At 37.0% G+C, this 23223-nt stretch overlaps 2 protein-coding genes across 8 annotated transcripts; both read left to right on the top strand.

Moving 5' to 3' along the window:
- On the top strand, positions 3617 to 14427 carry LOC109712274 (katanin p80 WD40 repeat-containing subunit B1 homolog). Of its 3 annotated transcripts, XM_020235738.1 has the most exons (18): positions 3620 to 3895; positions 4275 to 4405; positions 4876 to 4993; positions 5814 to 6040; positions 6130 to 6232; positions 7322 to 7392; positions 7795 to 7869; positions 7940 to 8083; positions 8161 to 8320; positions 8453 to 9172; positions 9262 to 9318; positions 9394 to 9530; positions 10545 to 10664; positions 10981 to 11055; positions 11136 to 11248; positions 12183 to 12299; positions 12394 to 12462; positions 13875 to 14427. In XM_020235738.1, exons 1-18 carry the CDS (start codon positions 3871 to 3873, stop codon positions 13933 to 13935), a joined length of 2523 nt encoding a protein of 840 aa, XP_020091327.1. In that variant the 5' UTR covers positions 3620 to 3870; the 3' UTR covers positions 13936 to 14427. The 3 variants fall into 3 exon arrangements, with proteins under 3 accessions (XP_020091329.1, XP_020091327.1, XP_020091330.1); XM_020235741.1 differs by lacking the exons at positions 3620 to 3895; positions 4275 to 4405 and having other exon boundaries at positions 4975 to 4993; positions 5809 to 6040; XM_020235740.1 differs by lacking the exons at positions 12183 to 12299; positions 12394 to 12462; positions 13875 to 14427 and having other exon boundaries at positions 3617 to 3895; positions 10981 to 11059.
- On the top strand, positions 14749 to 22299 carry LOC109712275. 5 transcript variants are annotated; one of them, XM_020235742.1, is made up of 15 exons: positions 14749 to 15527; positions 16086 to 16191; positions 16274 to 16309; positions 16626 to 16733; positions 16873 to 16956; positions 17027 to 17145; positions 17391 to 17492; positions 18332 to 18448; positions 18540 to 18605; positions 19168 to 19234; positions 19990 to 20043; positions 20729 to 20818; positions 21515 to 21580; positions 21675 to 21713; positions 21966 to 22299. In XM_020235742.1, exons 2-15 carry the CDS (start codon positions 16102 to 16104, stop codon positions 22122 to 22124), a joined length of 1197 nt encoding a protein of 398 aa, XP_020091331.1. In that variant the 5' UTR covers positions 14749 to 15527; positions 16086 to 16101; the 3' UTR covers positions 22125 to 22299. The 5 variants fall into 5 exon arrangements, with proteins under 5 accessions (XP_020091331.1, XP_020091335.1, XP_020091334.1 ...); XM_020235746.1 differs by lacking the exon at positions 21966 to 22299 and adding an exon at positions 21805 to 21959; XM_020235743.1 differs by lacking the exon at positions 14749 to 15527 and adding an exon at positions 15534 to 15731.

Genomic DNA, 23223 nt, shown 5'->3' with positions numbered 1-23223 from the left:
CCACAAAATTCTTTGTCATAGAGATGATCAGATATCGCCGACACTCTAATTAGACAGTAAATGAGCTTTAGCATTTTACACTAATAATTTGAATCCAACAAATAATTAGTACTAGGAATATAATTGTGGCCGTAATTGTTCACATAACTAGGCCATACGTTCAAGTCAAACGGACATAAATCATCATAAACTTTATTTGGAGGGTCCAGTCCACTATTGACACACGCACAATTAGAGATGTCAACGGGTCGGATTCGGGGCGGATTTTTAAAAACCCGAACCCGACTCCAAACCCGAGACCCGAACCCGAACCCGAACCCGACGGATTTTAAAAATCCATATCCAAACCCGAACCCGACCAAAAATCCGAAACCCGAACCCGAACCCGAACCCGAAAATTTGAACCCGAAACAATTATTTCTTTTTTCAATATTTCAAAATAAATTATATTAAATTTAAAATTTTAAAATACAAATTCAAATATAACATCAAATTTTTATATATATTATATATAATACAAAATAAATTCGGGTTCGGGTCCGGTTTCGGCGTCGGGTCGCGTACAATACAAATCTCAATATCCGAAATCCATATCTCGTCCGGTTTTATTTTTTATATCCATATCCAAAATCCATATCCATATCCATCGAATATATCGCGTTTCAATTCGGATTCGGTTCGGATAAAATTTCAGGTATCCATACCATTGACATCCCTACGCACAATAGACTCTGTGCTGGTAATGGCCCAGCTCGCTGTCCATATTAGGCCTATCATAATTCATGCCATGCCCCCGCCAAGTAACATATTTAATAACAGAGTCCTTGACTCTAAAAAGCCTATTCTGTGAGCTCACTCAAAACGATTCTTTGTTAAGCACCTGCCGAAACAACAATAACCTTTACTTTTATGGTCCTTACAACCTGAACCGCATTAAGCCCAAGAGCAAATTTTAGTTCTATACATTAAATTTAATTACTACAGTTGAAACTGCATAAAAATACTTAACTGTGATAATTTTAAATAAACCGCGGTTCCGATTATATTAGTTCGGGAGAATAATTTTAAACAAGAGGAACTAACTAATTACCATTAAACAAAACAAATAAATATTTCATTAATGTTAGAAATAATTTCACCTCTCAATATATAAAGTACAAAAGTTTATAAATATAATTCTTAATTCCATGCAATCAAATGCATGTATTTAAAATTTTTATATTTTTAACCACGTGCATTTTTCTATGAACAATGCATTTTCCAGTAGCTGACCAAACACCCTTTCGTGTTGGTGTTGCTGCATATATAATGCATTTAAATATGCAGCAAACTTTCCGAGCTAATAACAATAGAATTTGTTATCCATTGCAGGTGATCATTCTTTTCAATGGTAATTCTATTGGGGTTGATTAGACGTCTTTTTGAACAGAAGAATTTCAACAAGTAGGTCAAGCCCGGACCAATAATTTCCTTCCCAAGTTAGCTATACCTTTATACATGAAACTCGGGTTAATTTGTGCACGGATTGTGCTGCATCTGTAAGTTCATTTGACTCTTACAATTTTAAGGGCGGCTAACAAAACGGACCTCTTAGTCGGTCTGATTCCATTCTTTGGATACTCTAACTTATTGGGGGCCAGCCCAAATTATTTAAGCCCAGATAGCTCAGACAGCACATCAACTAGAAACTTTCTATTCTGGGCAAGTTTGGAGGCATACCAAATATAGATTTGTCGATGTATATGGCCAGGCCCCGACAGAGTCCAGCCCAGAGACTGCGGCCCAATGAAAGTTAAGTTGTTGGACAATATAGTACATAGCAGTTTACCGGAGAGGCTATCTAATTTGCAGTCTATCACATACAACTCTCAATTATTACACTTGCATTGATGATAGATGGATGTACGGCAATTTTAAATATTTTTTTGACTAAAATGCATGAATAGCACATCTAGTCTCTCCAAATATTTTCACTTGGTTTCTAAGCTTAATTTTTAACGTCCAAACTTTCACTTGTAATACACTTTTAGTTTTAATTCTTAATTGTCAAAAGTTCTATGTATTTTTTAAAATTTGTCAAAATTATAATTTTGAATCTATTCATGTTAATCCAAACATAATTAAAAAGGCTAGCTTAGTAGCTTTGAAGATTACTCTTAATACCCAGGAAATAAATTGTAATATATGTCAAACTTCAAATGCTAAAAAGTGGAAACCAAACTATCTATTGATACGTTGTTATGTGAGTATAGAACAATTTAACAAAAAAAAGAAAGAAAGAAAAGAAATATCACACATTTTTGTGATTTGAATAATATCCAATTTACTGACCGTTCCTAGAGCAAGTGGCAAAGGGCTCGGTGGTTAATACCTGAGATCCAAGTTCGAATTCTAGTTGATTTATATTTTTATTTAAGTTTATTTCTAAATAAAATAAACGAAGCGGGTAGCGTGCTATCCATCTCTAAAAAAAAAAAAAAAAGAAAAATTTAAACATTACCAAAGCATGCTCGATCTGTCGGGTCAATGAGTTCCAGTTTAAGTGAAAAGCGCATTAACTGAAAAAGTGAACTAGGCTACAGAGGTGAGGCAACACGGGCCTCGAAAGAGTTAAAAAAAAGAAAAAAAAAAGAAAAAAAAAGAGAAAGAATAGTATCCAATTTAGTAGTATCAGAGAGTCTTATATCCCCGAATATAAGGTTCGTAACATACGAAAGCATTGAGGCCCGTTTAATGCGTCCTTCTGGTGCCGCTAATTAAATGTACATCATAAGTTAAAACTTTCTATTTCAGGTAAATAAGTTCCGAAACATAAAATGCACTTATCGATTCAGAAGGCCAGGCTCGAACAGAGGTCAGCCCAAGAAGATATGGGCGGTAATATAAGTATTCGGTCCAGCCTAACAAACTAGCGGACCGGCTCCCAACTGAAATGAGGAAATATATGGACCAGATGGGCCTAGGTTCGGTTTAGGCCTTTTGTAATCATTAATGTTTGGACTGCTACTGCGACGGACAACATTTCCCGTCCAAAACTTCAAAACCTTTTTATGGGTAAGTCAATTTTTGTTTTGGTGCTTTACTTTTTCACTTTGGGTCCCAAATTTTTAAATTTTTAATCAAATTTATTTCCGCCCCCCACCCCCGCCAAGCAAAATCAAGCACCCACGAAGAATTTTTAAATTTCATCAAGATTTTCTTTTTTTTAAACAGAATAAACTAGATCGAAGAAACTCCAAAATCTTTCTACGGCCGAGCTAACAACATTATGCATGGATAGTCCTTGTAGCACTTGATATTGCAAATTGTTCCTGGCTCACTCAGACCTCTCGCCCACTGGGCTTGGATCTACATGGAGGCTTAGAGTTCCCTGATAGGCCTGGCCTGCCCTGTAAGTTATGAACCGGCCTGAGCTTGCACTAGTCCAGCCCGCTTATGTACTTCACACGGTCTCTGTGTTGGGAAAGAGCAGGATATTATTCCTACAACATAAAAATAAGGAGCAAAAATTATGTTACTAATTTTCTTTTTTTTAAAAAAAAGGCTACTTCTCACTTCTCACCACTCATTCCCGTCAAAATAGTCTACATGTCTCGAGTAGCCACGGCCACTACACCGCCACTCGTACCCACCACACACACGCCCACACAGACGCACACACAATTTCTCTCTCTCTCTCTCTCTCTCTCTCTCTCTCTCTTCCCCCCTCCTCGTCCTTCCCCTTTCCCTTCCTCGCCAATCAGACGTGAGAGTCGGAGTTAGCGCGTCCATCGTCGCAGCTTGGCCGGATCTGAACAGTCGGTACCGTACGCACGTACCGTTTCCCTCTCCGCGATACGGTTGGTGGTGGGGGAAGATTTGCGGCGGGGAATGGAAAAGCGCGGCTACAAGCTCCGTATCCTTTGGGCGTTTAATTCTTCGGCCCTTTTTGGCTCTCTCTGTTCTTTTTTTTTTTTTTTTTTTTTTTTCCTTTTGCTGGTTTTGCCCATCTCATCTCCAATGCCTTTGCTACGGTGATTGGTTCGGATTATGGTGGGTGATGCCTGGCGCAAATAAACTAAGTTGATTTGGATGACTGCTGCACCGTCCGATTATGCTTTCTACACGTTTCCTTCGTTACTAGTTAGGTTGTCTTGAACTGCTTCACATCCAATGCTGCTTGAGAAAATGGTTCTGCAGGATAGGTGGTAAAATCGACAGTTTCTTCACCCCCATTGTGTTGGATTTCTTTTTTTTAATTTTGTGAACGAAACCTTAACCGGAGGTTAATTTAGAGGAGTTCGTGGCGCATTCGACTGATGTCAACTGTGTAAGCATCGGGAAGAAATCAAACAGAGTGTTCATCACTGGTGGTGAGGACCGCAAGGTGAACCTGTGGGCAATTGGTAAACCAACGCCGTTGTTGGTGAGTCCGTACTTGTACTTTCTATTTGCCTGTTTCCATTCTCTAAATGTATCTTGTTACACAGTGTGCTTCAATCTACACGTCTTTTGTCCGACTAGTGGACTACCTATCCACCAATTTAGGCTCTCCGGGATACTTTAATATCATACTTCAGCTTCTTAAAGGGATTCTCTTCATACTCCACTGTTATTACTGCCTTGTCCAATTTTCTTCAGTTTTTCTTTTCTCTTCTTGTTGGTTTCTGTAACCTCTCTTGTTGTCTATTAATCTTCTGTCTTCTGAGATAATTTGTTTATGTTGCTTATATGGTGGGTTGATTTTTTTTTATTATATATATATATATATATATATATATATATATATATATATATATATATATAGAGAGAGATAGATATATATATATATATATTCTGGTTGTCTCCATTAATGGTTTAAGGTGAGTGTTTCATGCGCTTTCAAAATATGTGCAGAGCTTAGCGGGTCACACAAGTTCGGTTGATTCTGTTGCTTTTGATACAGCCGAAGTATTGGTGCTCGCAGGATCTTCCAATGGGACAATTAAGCTTTGGGATTTGGAAGAGGCAAAGAGTAAGTAGTGGACCTGCTTTTTGAGAAAAATTGGTTATTGATGATTATTGATGTATAACTTATTACTTAACATGAGTTGTGAGTTATAAATTCATGAAATGTTTCTGGTCTTCAAACATGAGATGTTCAAAAGCCAAAACTTATAAATGCCTGCATTATATAGATTTTGTATGTCTGAGTATTTATTGGCCTATTAATTTATATGCTTTAGTGGTCTCGGCGCAAATGAATGCATACCTTCAATCAGACACCCAAAAAAGAAAAAAGAAAAAAAGGGAAAAAAAGGAAAGAAACACTCACTGGGAAGAAAGCTATTTTTTTCGCGCCAACAAGACTTTCTATGTTGGAACGACCTCCATAGAACTGCTCTTTTGTGTATTACCAAGTAGCAAGCAATAAGTTTGACCTCTATAACCAATTGGTGCTGTTAGTGTAGTAGAATGCTCCTCTTTTAGGCAAATTAACTTTTCCTGATGTGCTCCAACTTCTAGGTAAATAGCACTCGTGACAAAACTTACAAATTTTGTTTTGTATTTCTCGATTTTTAGATTTTGATCTAAGGCTCTAAGCTGAACAGTAACATGGGGGAAGATTTGGGTTGTTTGGTGAGAGTCAGGGCTTTTTTCCATCGATATGCTCTTTGTTCTCTTTCAGACTTGCACTTTGTTTTTTTGTTCAGTGATGAATGCCAGTCATGAGTCTTAAGCTTGTAAACTGCATATGTTATAAGTAAATTTTACTTACTAATCTCCAGATAGATGAATTTTATACTCCAAGGCTTTAATATTCTGATTCAGTTGTTTTTTATGCCGAAGTATAGTCGTGCGTACTCTCCCTGGGCACAGATTAAATTGTACATCTGTTGAATTCCATCCATTTGGTGAATTCTTTGCATCTGGTTCTTTGGATACCGATCTTAAGATCTGGGATATTAGAAAAAAGGGATGCATTCACACCTATAAGGGTCATTCACGAGGAATTCGGACTATAAAATTTACCCCAGATGGGCGATGGGTTGTTACTGGTGGAGATGATAATGTGGTTAAGGTAATACTAGTCTTATATTATCACATCAAATTGTGCTCCTTGTTATCATGAAAAAAGAACAACTAATGACCTAGTGATGACTGGTACAGTTATGGGATCTGACGGCAGGGAAACTTCTACATGATTTTAAGTTCCATAATGGGCATATCCGGTGCATAAATTTTCATCCTCATGAATTTCTACTGGCAACTGGTATTTCATTTATCCTGTATTTTTCCTTCCCCTTTTGTTACTTGATAAAACGTTTTCTTTTCTTTATTTTGTTCTCTTTGGTTAGTGCTTCTAATTCTATAACTTGGCTGTTTTGCATTTTATACACTCTGACTGACTTGTATAGTATATCTTCGATATTTGCAATGACAAGTATTATCTTGTCATAAGGTAAAAAAAAAAAAGGAAAGAACTTTAGCCTATTGTTTTTGTTGGCGGTCGAAAATCCAACTAGAAGTTGACATTTCGCTAAAGTAATCATGAAACTGGAAAGTTGCTTGTCAATGAATGAAACACTTAAAATATACTCATTTAGATGAAGAGGACAAGCTTATTGTCCGCAGGTTTACTTGGTAGACTAACATTATAGTACCATCAAAAGTGGTTCTAATACCAAAAACTCAACCAGGTCACCAGTTTTAGTAATTTTAGACAAACCTTTAATAGAATGGCAGAAAATGCTTGTGCCCAAGATTTTAATATTAGTGCCATGTTTTGCTTGTATACCCTAGTGTGTTCCCATTATCTTTGTATGTGGGATTACTTTGAGAAGTTGAGTGACATTTACCGCTAGAGTTATATATGCTTTCAGGTTCTGAAGCAGTAAGCAATTTTCCAGAGATTGTATTGAAATAACTGAACTTTGTTAAGGGTTAGAGGGACAACATTTGATTAACGAACCCAATATCATCTCTGAATCTCAATGATGAATTAGATGGCCTTGATTTCAGGAGGATTTATTTTACTATTACCTGACATTTGTAGTAGATGACTCGATTTTTATTTTGCTATTTTGATTTTGACATAATTCCTCCAACTATATTTTCTTTATCTATATGCTTGTCATTTGCTGTTTCTCATTTTAATATCAGAAAACTGGGAGAGTATTTCTGTGCTGTCCTGTTATAATGTACTAAAGTTGTGCTATCGTGAAAGATTATATTTTTGACTTGGTAGATGGTTACAAATCTGGTTTGTGAAGTTAGTGAACTTTTCTCCAATGTGCAGTTACTGCGCATGTCAACAGGCCATATCTTTTAACCATGAGATTATTTTATGAATGGTTTCCAGGATCAGCTGATCGGACAGTAAAATTTTGGGACCTAGAAACTTTTGAGCTAATAGGTTCTTCAGGACCTGAGGTATGTCTGGCCGTTGTACTGTTGAGGAATGATGAACTTTCCTGCGATTTTCTAGATACTCGCTTCTTTTCTTGTTTGACCTATTTGCTTTACATTTATTGTTTGGTTAGGTTGTTTTCTTACCTATCGGTTTTATTGTTTTTAATTTTCTTTGCATTGAACTCTGAATCTTGCAATTTGGTGCATGCATTTTAATTCTATTCATTTTAGATGAGCTACTTTTTTCCATTTCTTTTCGTGGTTTCTCTCCATAAACTTGGAAGCTTGCAATATTTTTTTAAGATCTTTTCTCATGTTGCTCCAAATAGAAAATGCAAGAAAATGTAAGATGCAAGAAAAACAGAGATTGTTTTATACATCTCTCCTCCATAATAAATGACATCAGATTTTCCTTTTCTCCAGGCTACTGGCGTACGCTCTATGATTTTTCACCCAGATGGAAGAACATTATTTTGTGGGCTGGACATGACCTTAAAGGTGGATTGGTTTCTGACTTGTGGTATTTCTATTGTTACCTTGGGTTGCTCTTATATATGAGTGTTTTTAGGTGCTTTCTTGGGAACCTGTAAGATACCATGATGTCGTCGATATGGGGTGGTCTACTTTGGCTGATCTTAGTATCTATGAAGGAAAACTTTTGGGTTGTTCCTACCGTGAAAGTCGTGTTGGAGTTTGGGTTGCTGATATATCAGTAAGTGTGCGCACTTGTACTTTTGTTCAGATGATTCATTTTCTTTACCTATATTAAGATGTTTTTGGCTGTCTCAGCTCATTGGACCATATGCTCTCGGAGTGTTGCCAAAAAAAAATGGTTTAGCAGAGCCTATATATAGCCATGTGGAAGATCAATATATTAGGCCACCCGATAGTACTGCAAAGTCTAGTTCTGTATTGATGTCTCGACATCAGTCTATGGAGTCAACAATAAGTATGTCTTGAAGCATTAAATTGACTAATTTATTTATTCATTAATAAAAAATTCGCTTTTAAACCTTCATTTGACAGTTTAATCAGTAGTCTTCACTTCCGTTGATGTATTCTTGTTTGCCTATGGTAATAGCTGATGAATGCTGTCAAAGTGGTCTACAAGGGATTAGTTCCATTTATAAATCAACTTTGACTCCAACAAGTTCAGACGGCATCAAGAGGAATAAAAGTAGTTTACCCTGCAATAGTACTCCTGAAAGAGCTCATTCTAAGATATCTGGCAAATCGTTCACCATACGTTCTACCACAATCAAAGTTGTCAAGGCTACGGAGAGTTCTCCTTCTAATAGAAGTGAATTAAGTTCTCCATCCAGGGTTCTATCAGTAAATCCGTCAACAGCTCGTGTAAATACTTCTCCGAGCCTGAAGAAGAGTCCTAGGTCTGACTCACGTCAGTTTAGAAATATTGAGGCAACTGCTGGTCCAGTTTCCATGCCTGTTATCATACCCGGAGATAGTGTGGACCTGGAAACATCAGGCAATAATAGAAAAGAAAGTGCAAGTACCAAGTGTGCAGTGCGTGATGATAAACTTTGCAGCTCAATTCACTTGCGCAGGCAATCTTTCAGTGGTGGTGTTAGTGGCAGTGAAAGCCAATTGACAGCAACTATTTCTGAACCTTTCTGTAATATGAATGCTGATTCAGGTGTAACTGATTCAAACTTGCACTCTAGACTAACTGTCTGCCATAAGATCCTAGAAGCTGATGAGAAAAACCAGACAAACATCAGAGATGTTTCAAAAAAATTCGAAAGCACCATGTCATTGGAGCAACCTTTACCTAATGACAAATGTAAAGCTCTTTTGAAATTCAACAATTTCTCAAAGCAGTTTCTCAGTTAGAACATAACATCTAATGGTAAAAGTATTCCCTTCTTCCAGGCACTGAATCACCATGCTCAACCACTGAAACAGCAGAAGTTAAATATGTCAGAGGAGGTGTGTGTAGAATAAGTTGAGGCCCCTGCTATACATGTAATCTTGTTTAGTAATGTTTGCACTACTTTCTGGCAGTTGCCGTACAACTAGGGAGGACACGGTCTCTGGTTGAAAGTTGGGAAAGGAGGGACAGATGTAACAGTGGTTATGCAGCAACTGTTAGTTCATCTTCTGAGCAAGGCACAGGAGCTGACTGTGTGATTCCCTTGTCGGTAAGCTGTTTAACATCAATTTCTTTAGCACTTCAATTGCTTGGATATGGGTGTGATGTCTTTTTTCATTCACTCGTTGATGAAATTCTTTTTACAATTAATCTTCAAGAAAGATTTATGTTTCTTTTGGCAGATTATTATCATGTACAACAAATAGCCACTATTTATGATGGATTAGATGAGCCCTTTTGTGCATTAGTTAAACTACTCAATGCTAACATGTTGCCTTGAGCCTATTCTTGTTAAAAGCTCTTGTAGTTGTATGTACATGGTTGGTTCATCTTTCTAGTGAGAATGTTTTGGCATTTTCTTTTTTACTCGTTATTGGAGTCACTATTGTATACTGTTTGGAAATGAGTTTATACTCAAGTGTCAAACTGAAGAAGAAAACTTATGCAGGTCATTTAGTTTGTGGTTTATAAACCAAATTTTAATCTTTGTTCCTTGAGTTTCTTGTAAACCAAATATTGGTTTCATTCTTTTCCTTTCTTTTGATTAGCAATTTTGAGCATCGAGAACTTCCTTTCTTCCAGCATAAAGACGTGAGATATCTACCATTTATTGGATCTTTTTTCTCAATTTAACTATTCATTTTGGTTTGTTAATTCTTTAGATGTAAACTTGGTTCCCAATAAACATTTGCTATTTTCTCTGTTGAGATCCTTTAGGATGGGTTTCGTCTCTTGAACTGCAAACAACTTGGCTGGATTTTCTAGCAACCTACACATCTCTTCTTCTCTAAACCAAGTTTGTGTGTCTACCTTCAACTTTCAGTGAATTGATCTCAACTTCTTGGCATCCTGCTAGATCCTTTAGTTTTTTGCTTCACTTTTAACTCAATCCCTGTTGAGGGGAAAAGGCTTGAATGGCGACAATGAAATGGAGGTACTCAGAATTATGAGGACGCTATCCTTAGTTGTTGCAATTTTCAATTTTTTGCATAATTTTATCAAATATTTGCTTAATATATTTTGCTATAAAATTTATTCAAATTTGGTATTTTCTGTTGAACAGAGAGGACACACCTATCAAAAGAATTTGTCATCACTGGATGATGGTTCCATTCTTGAGATATTGAATCAAAGCCATGATGTGTTCATAAATGCTGTAAAATCCCGGCTAACAAAGTTACAGGTGACTTTTGTTAGCTTGAATTTATTTCTTGCTGCTTTATGAATAACATGCATACAATGCTCCTTTTTCTGTTTGTATCATAATCTGTTCTCAATAGTAATGATTTTGGGCTGCAGATTCGCTTTCAGCACAGATGTAAGCTTGTCTATTTTTTCAATTTTTATTTTTTATTTTTCCTCTGTAGTGACAACTATTATTAGTTGTGCATCTTGTTGGTGGAGCTTCAACAGCATTTCATGCAGAAGCATGTAATCTGACGCTTAAAAGCATTTGCATATGTGATTACAATTAGGTGATACTAACACAAAAGTTGCAGGTGGTGAGGCACTTTTTTGAACAAGATGGTATTAAAGGTGCAATCAATGCAGTTGCCAAGTTGCCTGACTATTCTGTGGGTTGTCTTCTTTGTCTCATGGTTGAGTGCATGCAGACTTTTAGCTCCAATAAATGAGTATTCGAGTTTTTTTGCAGGTTCAAGGTGATCTGATCAGCATTCTCAAGGAGAAACTTGATCTTCTCAATCTTGAAACTTTCTCATGCTTGCTGCCAATACTTGCTGGTTTGTTAAACAGCAAGACTGAAAGGTAGAATGAGAAAATCGAATCTCTGTATCTTTTGATAGAATACATGGTGACTTTAGCTTTACATTTTGACAGAATTGTAGTTCTGAATAGTTTTGTGACGGAAGATTTCGGGACATAATATATACGTAAGCTGGCTTGCTAGTGTTCATAAACGAAGTTTAGCTATTTTGGGATAGATATTAGACATCATCTATTTGAGAAACTAGTAGACATGGGCTAGTTGGGGGTTTTGTATGTGGCAAATTGGCAATACAACCAACTATCGACTGGCAAATTGGCAATATAACCAACTATTGACTCTTGGGACTAATATTATGTGGAGCCACTTGATTGCACTTATTAAACATGGAATAAATTTTACTCTTCCTAAAGGCTGGGTCGTAAGACAGCTTTAGGGTTTATGTCGCAATAATTTGGTCGGCATCATGCCTTATCCGCTTCGAGCAAATAATACGAAAGGATTATGTATGCTTGAGTGCACCTTATGTAGATTTCTAGGCTTAAACTTACGTAGTTTGTCGCACTTGAATACCCACCCCCTGTGGAGACTTCGAAGAAGTGGTTGTGTCTAAATTGTGACTGACCCGTTAACTACATTGGTAAGTTTATTTGAGTCAAGAATCATGGCCAAAACATAATCTGTGTAATTGCTTGTATTGAGTTTCTTGGATTTTCTAAGTGTCCTCTTTTATAATGTAGACCTTGTTGGTAAGATGTTGTTGCAAATCAATCTGCGATGTTGTAAGCTTAGTTGAAGTCCAGCTTTATTTTCAGGATTCTTTCTACTTCAATAAGCCACACATCCTGGTCCTTTATTATCCTTTTGTCTATTTATGGACCATTTGGAAACTGCTATGGTTCATAAGATCGCGTAATAAGATATATAGGTGGTCGGTTTATTCTCCTGCATGTAAGTTCTGGCTCCATTGTACAGGCACATTACAATCTCTCTGGAAATGCTATTGGAGCTTATAAAGATTTTTGGACCAGTTATTCATTTGACTGTTTCAGCAACTTTACCAGTTGGAGTTGATCTTCACGCAGAGGAAAGGTACCTGCGCCAAGATTGTTTCTATCAACTTTGTTTGTAACTAATAAATGTCTAGAATTTTTTAACTGCCAATCATCTCTATTTGACTAAACAGATTGGAACGATGCAGTTACTGCTTCAGTCATTTGCAAAAGATAAAGCAGACGCTTCATCTACTAACCAGGTAAGTAGGGTTTTTTTTTTCTTTTGTTTTCATTATAATGTTGAAATATTAATTTACATGTACTTATGTAGCAGCTCGGCAAGCATCACAACAAGGGCCTGTTGGCCCTGCTGCTTTTGCTTTCAGCAGCACAAATCTTGGTAGAGTGATTGACATACATGAAAGTTTGGTGTTTTTGTTGCAGCAGAGAGCATAAAATAAGCTCCTGAGTCTCAAAAATCTGGGGCAAGCATCACAACAAGGGCCCGTTGGCCCTGCCGCTTTTGCTTTCAGCAGCAGAAATCTTGGTAGAGTGATTGACATACAAGAAAGTTTGGTGTTTTTGTTGCAGCAGAGAGCATAAAATAAGCTCCTGAGCCTCAAAAATCTGAAGCTCTAATTTGGTGCTTCTTATTCCGCCAGGAAGCCTCGCCTGAAGTATATTAATATAGTGCTTCTGCTTCTCCTAATAGCATTAGTCATAAAGTACTTTATCAAACAGGTAGAATAGGCCCTTATACCTTAAATAAGTATTCGTAATTCTAGAATCATGCATTACTAACATCTAAAATCACCAATTCAGATGTTGACATTTCAAATTGGAGGAGAGCATAAAGCATGGATAGTCTCTCTACCGTCTGATGTTCTTAGTCCCTGTACTTTTTTTACTAGAATACTTCAGTTCCTAAACTTTCATCTACAGTACATTTTAATCCTTGACTATTAAATAAAAAAAATGTCTAATTATCTTGTAAATTACCATCTTACCATTAAGCTTACAAATAATTCACGTGTTTACTATTACTTTGTAAAAAGTGTTTAAGAGCCATTGAACTCCCCCCAAAACCTAACAGTAAGGGACTGAAGTGCAGTATGTATAAAAGTTTAGGAGATTAAATCGTTAAGTGAAAAGCTCATGGGATCAAGTCACATTTGGTTTTGTATGGGGCCTAATGATACATTTTACCACTGGATTGGTGCTATAATTAGTAAAAGTAAATCTTAGTGTAAAGCCACAAAAAGTTGTCTTGGCTGTCAAGTGAAAATCTCAATCTCTTTCATGTTTTTGCATATTGAAACAAGTGAGTCCTAATGCCAACGTCCTGGTAAAACCTGGTAAGTAAATGAGTTTCTTGGTAAAACCTGGTAAGTAAATGAGTTTCTTATGCTGCTGTATTCCGGAGTAATAGAGGTACATTTAGATTTCTTGCCTTACAATTGGATATGCTTTGGCTGCCATGCTTATCCACCACTTGTTCTGATTTCACCATTTTCACTGTTTCTTACTGTACCGTTGAAGTTTCTTCTACTACTCCCTGAGAATTTCATGCACGACCAACCTATTGTTCCAGCTGTGTCAAAATGGAGCAAATGAATTCTAAAATTGCTACTAAATTTCATTTTGATCTGTGTTTATCTTCCCTCTGATGCAGGAGAGGTGGTGAGCTAGCAAAATTGGCTGACGAGTTGAATTTTGCTCTACAAGACTGGTGAATGCATTTATTAGTCCTTTCGGACTAATTCTCTAGTCTCTTTATCTTTTCAACACAAACTACGTACTCTGTTGTATGCAGATGGAGCTCATCTGGTGCCTAAGAACTTGAGACAGTGCTGTGGCCACTATTTCTCTGTTTTCTTGCGTGATGGGCATGTCAAATGCTCGGACGCAGAGAGATTGGGGCTCAAACCAGGCACTGCTTGCTTGCCGGCTGTTTTAGATGGCAAATTAACTATGCTTCGTCATCTCACCTTGACTTCTAGCAAGGATTTAAGTGCAGGGGCACAGGGTTGTGCGGAGAAATTGTTAGCACGGCACGATATGTATAGTGCGTGTCGTGCTGATATGTGCTGGTCATAAAAATTTGTGTGGCGGCATGTTATGATATGATTTATTTCTTTAGCACTAATATATTTAATTGCTTATTAAATATCTTTATAGTTTTTTTAATTGCTTATTAAATATCTTTATAGATTTTTTTTGCACTTTATTGAGATAATTATTTATTAATTTTAAATAGAAGAGGTTGCTGAGCCATGCCTATGGGGCACTGGATTTGTATCATGCTAATATCATGTGGGCGGGCACCGTTTATGTAGAATTGTAGATGGGTATAATTTCTTCATGATTGTACTATAATACTTTATTACTTTTGGCACTTTAAATGCTTTATGTTTTATGTAGTTGTTTTCAACTTTCAACCTAGAGTTTGGATGCTTATGTGAAAGAATATTGTATCCATTTACAACTCAGATGGTGTGTGACGAGTCAAAGAGCTAGAAGAGCACTTGAATAAACAGTAAGGACGAGAGAAACGTTCTTATTATTATTATTTCCCCAAGAACTGTAAATTGGGCTGTTAACTAACCTGCCGCAGTGTCTTACAAATCACAAATTTAAAAAATGTGTTTGCAAGTTATCGTCACATGCCAATATAAGTCAGGATGGATCATGGAAAGTTTCCTAATAAATTGGCGTCTCATCTCTTGATTGTTTCTTACTTTAATTATGCAAGTTAAAAAAAAAAAAAATGGTGTGTCGTGCGTACAAGAGTTGAAGTGCGCCGCATCTGCCCGCCGAATGCGAAATAATATATAAGGGGAACTCAAAATGTCCTTGCTGAGATAATAGAATACAGAGGATTAACCAAATCCCACTCTAGTGTCTACTGTTGTTCTATAAAATAAAATAAAATAAAATAAAATAAAATAAAATTTGGAGGACAAGAAGGAGGGAGCGGAGAGTTGTTGTGCAGCTGCATGAGGGCAGGAGTGATTCAGCTGAATGGAGGACCGAGATTTACGGACGATGGCGCGGGAGCTCCAGGCTCCATCACGGGTATGGTATGCATCCAAACAATCGAACAAAGAAACCGGCGTTCGTATCGGGCATGGGCCGCATGTGTATGTACGAGTGCCACGCGCACATTTCAAAGAATACAGAGTGCGGAGGAAGGTCCGAGGGCGCCACCCGTCCCGCCGCGGGCTCGCGTCGAATCCCACTGGGGATCGAAACATTGGCCTAATAAACTAATAAGAGGTCGACGTACGCCGCAGGAGGAGCTACATTGTACATAAGAATCAACGAGGTACAACATATCTATTCTCCTTCTCCCACCGGCCCTTAACCCGTCTTCTTTGTCCGATCTCTTTTATACTCGTAGTGGGGTTATGAGCGTTGATTCTTCTTCTGCGGTGCCTGAGAATCTCCTTCCTACGTTGTAAATTCGTGATCGTGCAGGGCGTTGAGAATACGCTATAATTAATACGAAGCTGGTGTCTGGGGCGAGGCGGTGAGTATGGGTTATAATTCTGCGATTCGTTCTGGCCGCCTTTTTGTTGTCGGGAGATCGAACGAAGATTAATAATTACCGTTTTGTCGGTGCTTCTTCTTTTCTACGGATTGTTTTGTTCTAGCCGGAGAAGTCGAATCAGTTATTCAATTACTGCAACTGACAATAAATTGTATAATGCTATTATATTGTTTGTGGTTGTGGGAGGTGATAGCTTTTCTAGTTGAAATTAGATAAATCGGGTCCCTAGCCAACTGTTCCTCTCCTTCCTACCTCTCACATTGTCTTAAAAACTTTTATCTCGCAAGACTTGCATTGACGCTGAACATGCATGTGGCGGAATGATAAATGCAGGGAATGCCACTCGAAGATGAAACCACAGCTATATCTGGTAGTTCTGTGCGCCATCACGCTATTCATTATCTATCGGATGCCAAACTCTCAGTATCAAGAAGCAGAGGTACGCCTTGCTTTGTGGAATTTTCATGGGCTACCTTTCTACTTTCCAGAGATTACTGATTTTTGTTGCCTACCATTGGTAGTTGGAGGCAAGACTTCATCCATTTGATACAATCAAGGTAAACGACATCTAAGTTCCACCTCTACCTTTATCATTAAATCAGGCTCTCTTCTGTCATGGTCCGTAGATTTCAAATCAATAATTGATTCTATTTACTCATCCCGTTCATCTTACTCGCACGGGCCTTTCTTTTGTGGGGGTTTTTCTCTTTCACTCCTGCCACAACAACTTCCATAAACATTTCAGTATATGTTGTCTAAATTATCTGATTTCCTCTAAATTTGTGATATATGTGTATCACCAACCTGCATACATGTGGAATTTACACCATAGCTGCAGAGTAATCCCTTGTACCCTTTTTGCTGCTTTATCAGGATGCTGATCCAGTTAACAAGATTGGTTACTTACCTCACGGTATTATGCAATCAAATTCTGACATGGAACTAAAACCCTTGTGGGTCACAAAAGGGCCAAACTTGGAGGTTAGTACCGTCCACTATACTTTGTTATGTCTTGAAGATTTCCTCTTGGAGTACTAGTCTTTTGTCGGGCCTTGGTTTTGTTTTCTTTTTCGCTCATAGGATGCCAAAAATCTAATCATGGTGACACCATTTCTTCCAGGAGACTGTTCAGTGTCATCAGAACTTACTCGCAATATCCGTCGGAATAAAACAAAAGAAAACTGTCGATTCAATAATTAGAAAGGTGTCGACTTTTCTTTTTCTTTTGCACATTTGCATGTTGTAGATTCACGTTCTGATTTTCGAGTATCCAGTTTCTTCCAGATAATTTTACAGCTATTCTATTCCACTATGATGGAGATGTCAATGGGTGGCACAATCTCCCATGGAGTAAAAGGGTCGTCCATATTGCCGCTCTTAACCAAACAAAATGGTGAATTTTTGGCATTTCCAGCATTTTTTAAGTACTTGAGTATTACTTTTTTTTTTTTTTGAAAATCATGTAGTTGAATATTATACAGTGGTTTCATAAATTTATATGTATACAGTGGTTCTATATATTAACATGCATAAGCTGGCATTCTATTTCTACTGTACAGTAAACAAAAAAAAAAAATCTCTAAACACCTTAAACGATATTCCTTTGTTGTTTAACAAGACTTTACAGCTATTTTTTAGGTGGTTTGCAAAACGTTTTCTGCACCCTGATGTTGTCTCCATATATGATTATATATTCCTTTGGGATGAAGATTTGGGAGTAGATAATTTCCACCCAGCAAGGTACTGCATCTTACTAGTCTCTTAATGATTCTATCTTTCTGGTCTGTAGTTGGAATATAACAACTAAAACCCAATAACAACTATTAACTTAGCAGTTATGCCAATGTCCAATATCCAATATCCATCTCACTCGAGGGATCAATCAATGAGGAACAAGTAACTTTGTGATGTAGGACAAATTAGGAAGACCCTAATTTATCTTGCTAGCGATGAGCCCAAAAGCTATATTAAACTGAATTGCAGAATTTTTCATTAAATTAGAGAAGAAATTTAGAAGAAGAATCGGAAGGAAAGATGAGGGAGAATATAGAAGATAGAACTTTCAAGAAAAATAAGTGTCCGCTAGTGCACACTAGCAAGATAAAGAAGCGTGTTCAAAGACAAAACCCAAATTTTATTTCATTATAACTCGTCTCCTAAATTACAATCATAAGCTATATTAGTAGCCTTCAAAACATAATCCTAATTTAAAGCAAATCCCACGATTTTAGAAATCTTTTCTAATCCGAACATATCTAAAAAAAATTCTAAATCATATCCCTAATTTTTAGGGATTTATTTCATATGATAAATTCTAAAAAAGTTTTTAAAAATAACTAAAAAAAGGAAAAATAGAATAATTTTGAAAATTAGAAAAAAATAAAATTTAAACGACTCAATCAAACCTAATACAAAAATTGAATCCATAAATAAGAGATTAATCAACCGAATCTTATCTGAATTCGGTTCTGTATCACTTTGTATATGCATTCAATTATGCATAATATACATGAGCATGTTGAGGTGGTATTATTGCCTTACTACTGTTGAGCTTGGTTTGTTAATATGATTTCTTGTAGGTACATAGAAATTGTTAAATCAGAGGGATTGGAGATTTCTCAGCCAGCACTTGATCCATATCTATCTGAAATACATCACAGAATAACTGTTCGCAGGAAGAAAGGGAAGGTGCACAGGTTAGCAGTATTATGTTCTGATATCTTTGGCTTGAAATAGGTAGCACAACCTTTGCATAATCGACGGAAAGTTATTGCTAACATTTTTCAGAAGAGTTTATGATAATCGGGCTGGTGGCGACTGTTCAAGCACCAGCGATAAACCACCATGTGCTGGGTAATTTTTTTACTTCAATTATTTGATTTACTAGTAGCTCTGAGTTGTTTTTCTCCTTTCTTTGTTCTTTGTTTCTTCTTCTTCTTATTTTCTTTTATTTATTTATTTTTTTTCTAATAAGGCCTTCAGGTGCTGTTCATTAATGGCCTGCAATTAGTAGTGGTTTTTATTGGTACTTTCTGTTACTGTAATCACTTTTGAAATAATCTTGTTCGTAGAATAATTACTTGACTAGAGAAATCATACGTCATGCTTATGGAATAGGCTGTGTTTAATGCTTTGGTCCTTTGGAGAATTCTATTGGCATCTAAAATATAAATCATATTGGCTGGGCAAGCTGCTTATGCCTTCGATCCGTTTTTAAAAGTTCACTGGTATCCCTATACAAACCAAAACATATTGGATTTTCTGCAGACCTTAACAATGGCAAGTTGGTGTGCTTATGGATAAGAGTAACACATTCTTGGGTTTTAATCTTTTGCGAAACTGAGCATTCTGTCTTGTGTGCAATGTTCTTGTAAGAAAAATGCACATCCTTTCTTATTATTTTTTTGGTGCATAGTTGGGTGGAGGGCATGGCACCAGTATTTTCTAGATCTGCTTGGCGTTGTGCTTGGAACCTTATTCAGGTAAATCTTATCTTTTGACCTGCCTAACATTAGACTTGTATTGCGTAGAAGTTTTGATGGTAAGAATGTGCTCTTTTCTTTCTTCATTTTCATACAAGTGATCATCCCCTGAACCTTATGATGAAATTGGAACTGCATAAATGAACTGTCTTTGGTTTACTTCCTCGAAAACATTTTCTTTGTGGGGAATTCCCATAAAATGCTGGGATTAAAGAGATAGGGACTCTTGCTCGATAAACTCACATTGGCAGCTTTTGAGACAGCCCTGACATATGCATCATACATTATAGACAACTTCGACAAAGGACATAACTCTTCGGCAGTACCTCTGTAGAAGTTCAATATTGTTAGGGAAAAAAGAAAAAAAAAATCATATCTTAGGCAAATTAAAACAAATAAGACTAGACGTATAGTGGGTTGCCCGATCCAAATGCTGAAGAATGGGCCTACAAAGATGTGCATGAATAAGTCATAAGAACATTAACCTGGATTATTGTAAACCTGCCATGCAAGGACTGGATATTAATTAGAGATTTTGAACTTAGACGTGAACATGCAACATAATATATACTTCAACTGTATTTGTAAATTTTCAAAACGATAAGAATTCAAGTATTGTCTTACAGCTTCATGCATTGGAATGAACATCAGTGTCACGAAATAACTGCTTGACTTGTTTTTCTGAAGTTAGCTGTATGAATGAATATTAAATTGCTTTGATCGAACAGTAGATGACATTGATAACTTTGCTACAGAATGATCTGATCCATGGATGGGGAATAGATATGAAACTTGGCTATTGTGCTCAGGTTTTCTCTTGAACTCTTTCCTTCATATTGGCTACCTTTTGCTGATGCTTTTCAACGAGAAATTCATGATTTTTTAATGAGGCTGAATAGATGCTGACCTTCTTAGGACCATCAGTATCATCAACATGAGCCACATACCTTTTATAAGTTTATCCTCTTCTAACATAATCACAAAGCAGGTATTGCAATTATCAAAGAGAAAAAAAAAACATTAAGCAGGTTTCGCATTGCACTCTTTGTAGTTTAGCTCATTTTTTTCATTTTGTCATTATGCTAAGTATCATTCTTGAGATTTTGACTAACTAGTGCATGTGCTGCAGTCATATTGACAACATGAGATAATGCATTAATTTGAATATTCTCTGCGTTCCTTACATTTTTTTCTTACATTTTTATATATCTGAAATCAACATTTTTACCTTTTCAGCAAACCATTTAATGCGACGGACAAGACAACTCTTTTGCAGATAATTTATTTTCATACAATATGCTCAAAGAATTAAAGCAGCATAGTACTTTAGTAGCATAAGTATTAATTCGTGTTTCATTTCAGAAATTAAATTCATGTTTCTAGTTCTTGTAGGGATGTAATACATTTCTTCTTCATATTCTGGAGCTCATCCTGATTCCGTGGAAAAGCACTACCTGGTTCATATGATTAATGTATTTTGACATGGTTTCATAGGGTGATAGAACAAAGAAGGTTGGAGTAGTTGACGATGAATATATAGTGCATCAAGGCATCCAAACACTGGGAGGGCCTTCAACAGAAATGGTTAGTTATTTACACTTGCTACATTTCTTTTATCATTTTCATGCTTTTATGTGTCAAATTTTGTGGATATATTTGCATATGTTTGCTGATCTCTTCGGTCGCATCATATGAGATGGGGTTCTGTTGCATATTGTTTCTGCTGCTTTCACTATCTCTTCCTCCCATCGAACTTAAGGCCTGTGCCCTCTTAAGGCTTTTTGTGAAATATTGGGTTTGGCGTTCAATATTCACTTTCAGCATTTAGTGTGGTACTATTAGCTGGTTCATTCCTTGTGTCTTGAGCATGTATTGCAAATTCAGCAATTATAGTATGAAAACTTTACTTACAGTGTTGATCATCGTAGAAGATCCAGTCATGAAGAAACCCACTTGTCATGCCACGTATGGCACTTGTAATTAACTATATGACTTAATTACGCTGCATTATGATTTAGATGTTTAGTTGTTTATGTTAGTATATATGGACATTCAAAAAGAAAAAAAAAAATATAACATTGAAAATGTCATCATCTATGTTAGTATATGTGCTAATCTAATTATACTTCAAAGAAGAGAAAATGAAAAAACATTTTGCAAATCTATTTACAGCTCTCCTCGTCTGAATATGCATTTTTCGTAGCACTTCTCACTTTGAAGTTCTCCTCTTGCTATTCTAGTCTTTTCTAGTTTCTGTGTTGTTTGACCCCCTTGAATCAGAACGAGAAAGGCATCCGGCAGCCTGTTGTGAGATCTAAACGGATGCTGCGTAAGGGTGTCATCCAGGTAAGAAGTAATAAATGGACATCAATTCTGGTATATATATATGTACTTGATGATTTTTGTGTACCATCATTCTCATAATCTGTTCCAAATTCAGAATCGAGGAAGGCCACGAACATCTGATGCACGAATTGAGGTGAGACTAATAATCGATCTGTCAAACAACACAAATTCCAGTATATTCATTAGTTTGTGCATGCGCTCCCATGTCCTTGGCGCTGGTAAAGCAACGGACGTGGATGCTGCCCTTGCCTGCCCCTTGTGCAGCAGGCTGCTATTCTAATCCTGGTTCACTTAGTACTGGTCCTTTTGTACCCGAGCTCCAACTTTCGTTGCACTGTGCCTTCTAAATGCTATCATCTTTCCTCATACTCCGGTGGTCCCACAGGTGAGGAGACAAGCAAGGGTAGAACTTCAAAATTTTCAGGAACGCTGGAACAGGGCTGTCAGGGAAGACGAGTCTTGGATCGATCCCTTCCATCCAAATCCAACTACTAGGGCCCAGAATGATGCCAATGAGTTTGGTCCGGTGCTTTCCCTGGACTAGATGTTTTTGGCATTGTTGTGATCCTTGGCCGTCGATTACTTTACATGTTGTTTTTGGGAACATTAGCAAGGCATATTTCTTCATTGCTAGTGAAACTGTTTTGCTCTCCGCAAGCGGCGTCTGTTTGTATGCCACGATTATTATTATTATTATTATTTTTCCTTTCACTGTTAAATCCTGGCTGGCTGATTTTCAAATGTGCAATTTGGTTGTGTAGGACTAGACTGTCATAGACTTGACTGCTGGGTGAGTAAGGTTTTTGTCATTTTTGAACAGATTGGCTAATCGGTTCACGGAAATAGGATTGTACCTGTTTTGAGAATGCTAATTAATGAGACTGAAGGATAGCTACGTATTTCCTTGGCAGTTTACCGTGTTGTTAGAGTCCTCCTAGTTGCCAAACACACCTATTGTTAGCAATGCGTGGTGTTCGATTGGGTCACCGAACTGAGTGATGTTTATATGTGCTTACATAACTTAAAAATCGATATGAATGGGATTATCTCGTCATTTTCCAAAATAAAAAAAAGGGGCTCTTGAAGTTTCAAGCCAAGTAACTGCAAGCGTTATTTTACTTTGTTTTATTTTATTTTATTTTTGTTATTCCTTTCTCCTCACTTTGCATGCAATCGGAGTCACGGTGAACCAATATGAGTGCGTTGCCAACCAATTGACCAAATCGGATTGAAGGACTGCTACATCCTGTAATTCATCTCAAGCTCTCCACTTGAAGTGAGTGATGTGTTTTCATGTACTACACGTATCGGTGTTGGATTACTCTGCCCATTCATACTAAGGACGATCGATCAAAACGAATACAAACTATTTAATAACTAAATCAACCTTAACTTCTCGAGAGCATCTCGTTTAATTTAATTGTACGTTTTCTATTTATTTTCTTTTAATAAATTTGCTCAAAGACTTTACACTTCAGTGTAAAAATTTAAATTTAAGCAAAGACGGGAGTCGACCTCACTGTCCATTGTGTTTTGTTCGTTGGTGACGACTTCCAAGTTCTAACGGGTTGTTGTGGCAGCCAGCTCACACTGGGGGGCCGTGATGATGGAGCCCACATGTCAGAGAGACATTCCGTGAAATA

The sequence above is a fragment of the Ananas comosus genome, linkage group 7, assembly GCF_001540865.1.
Source record: "Ananas comosus cultivar F153 linkage group 7, ASM154086v1, whole genome shotgun sequence".
Classification (NCBI taxonomy): Eukaryota; Viridiplantae; Streptophyta; class Magnoliopsida; order Poales; family Bromeliaceae; genus Ananas; species Ananas comosus.
Note: the sequence above shows the minus strand (reverse complement) of the source record. Positions and strands in the feature narration are given on the sequence as shown.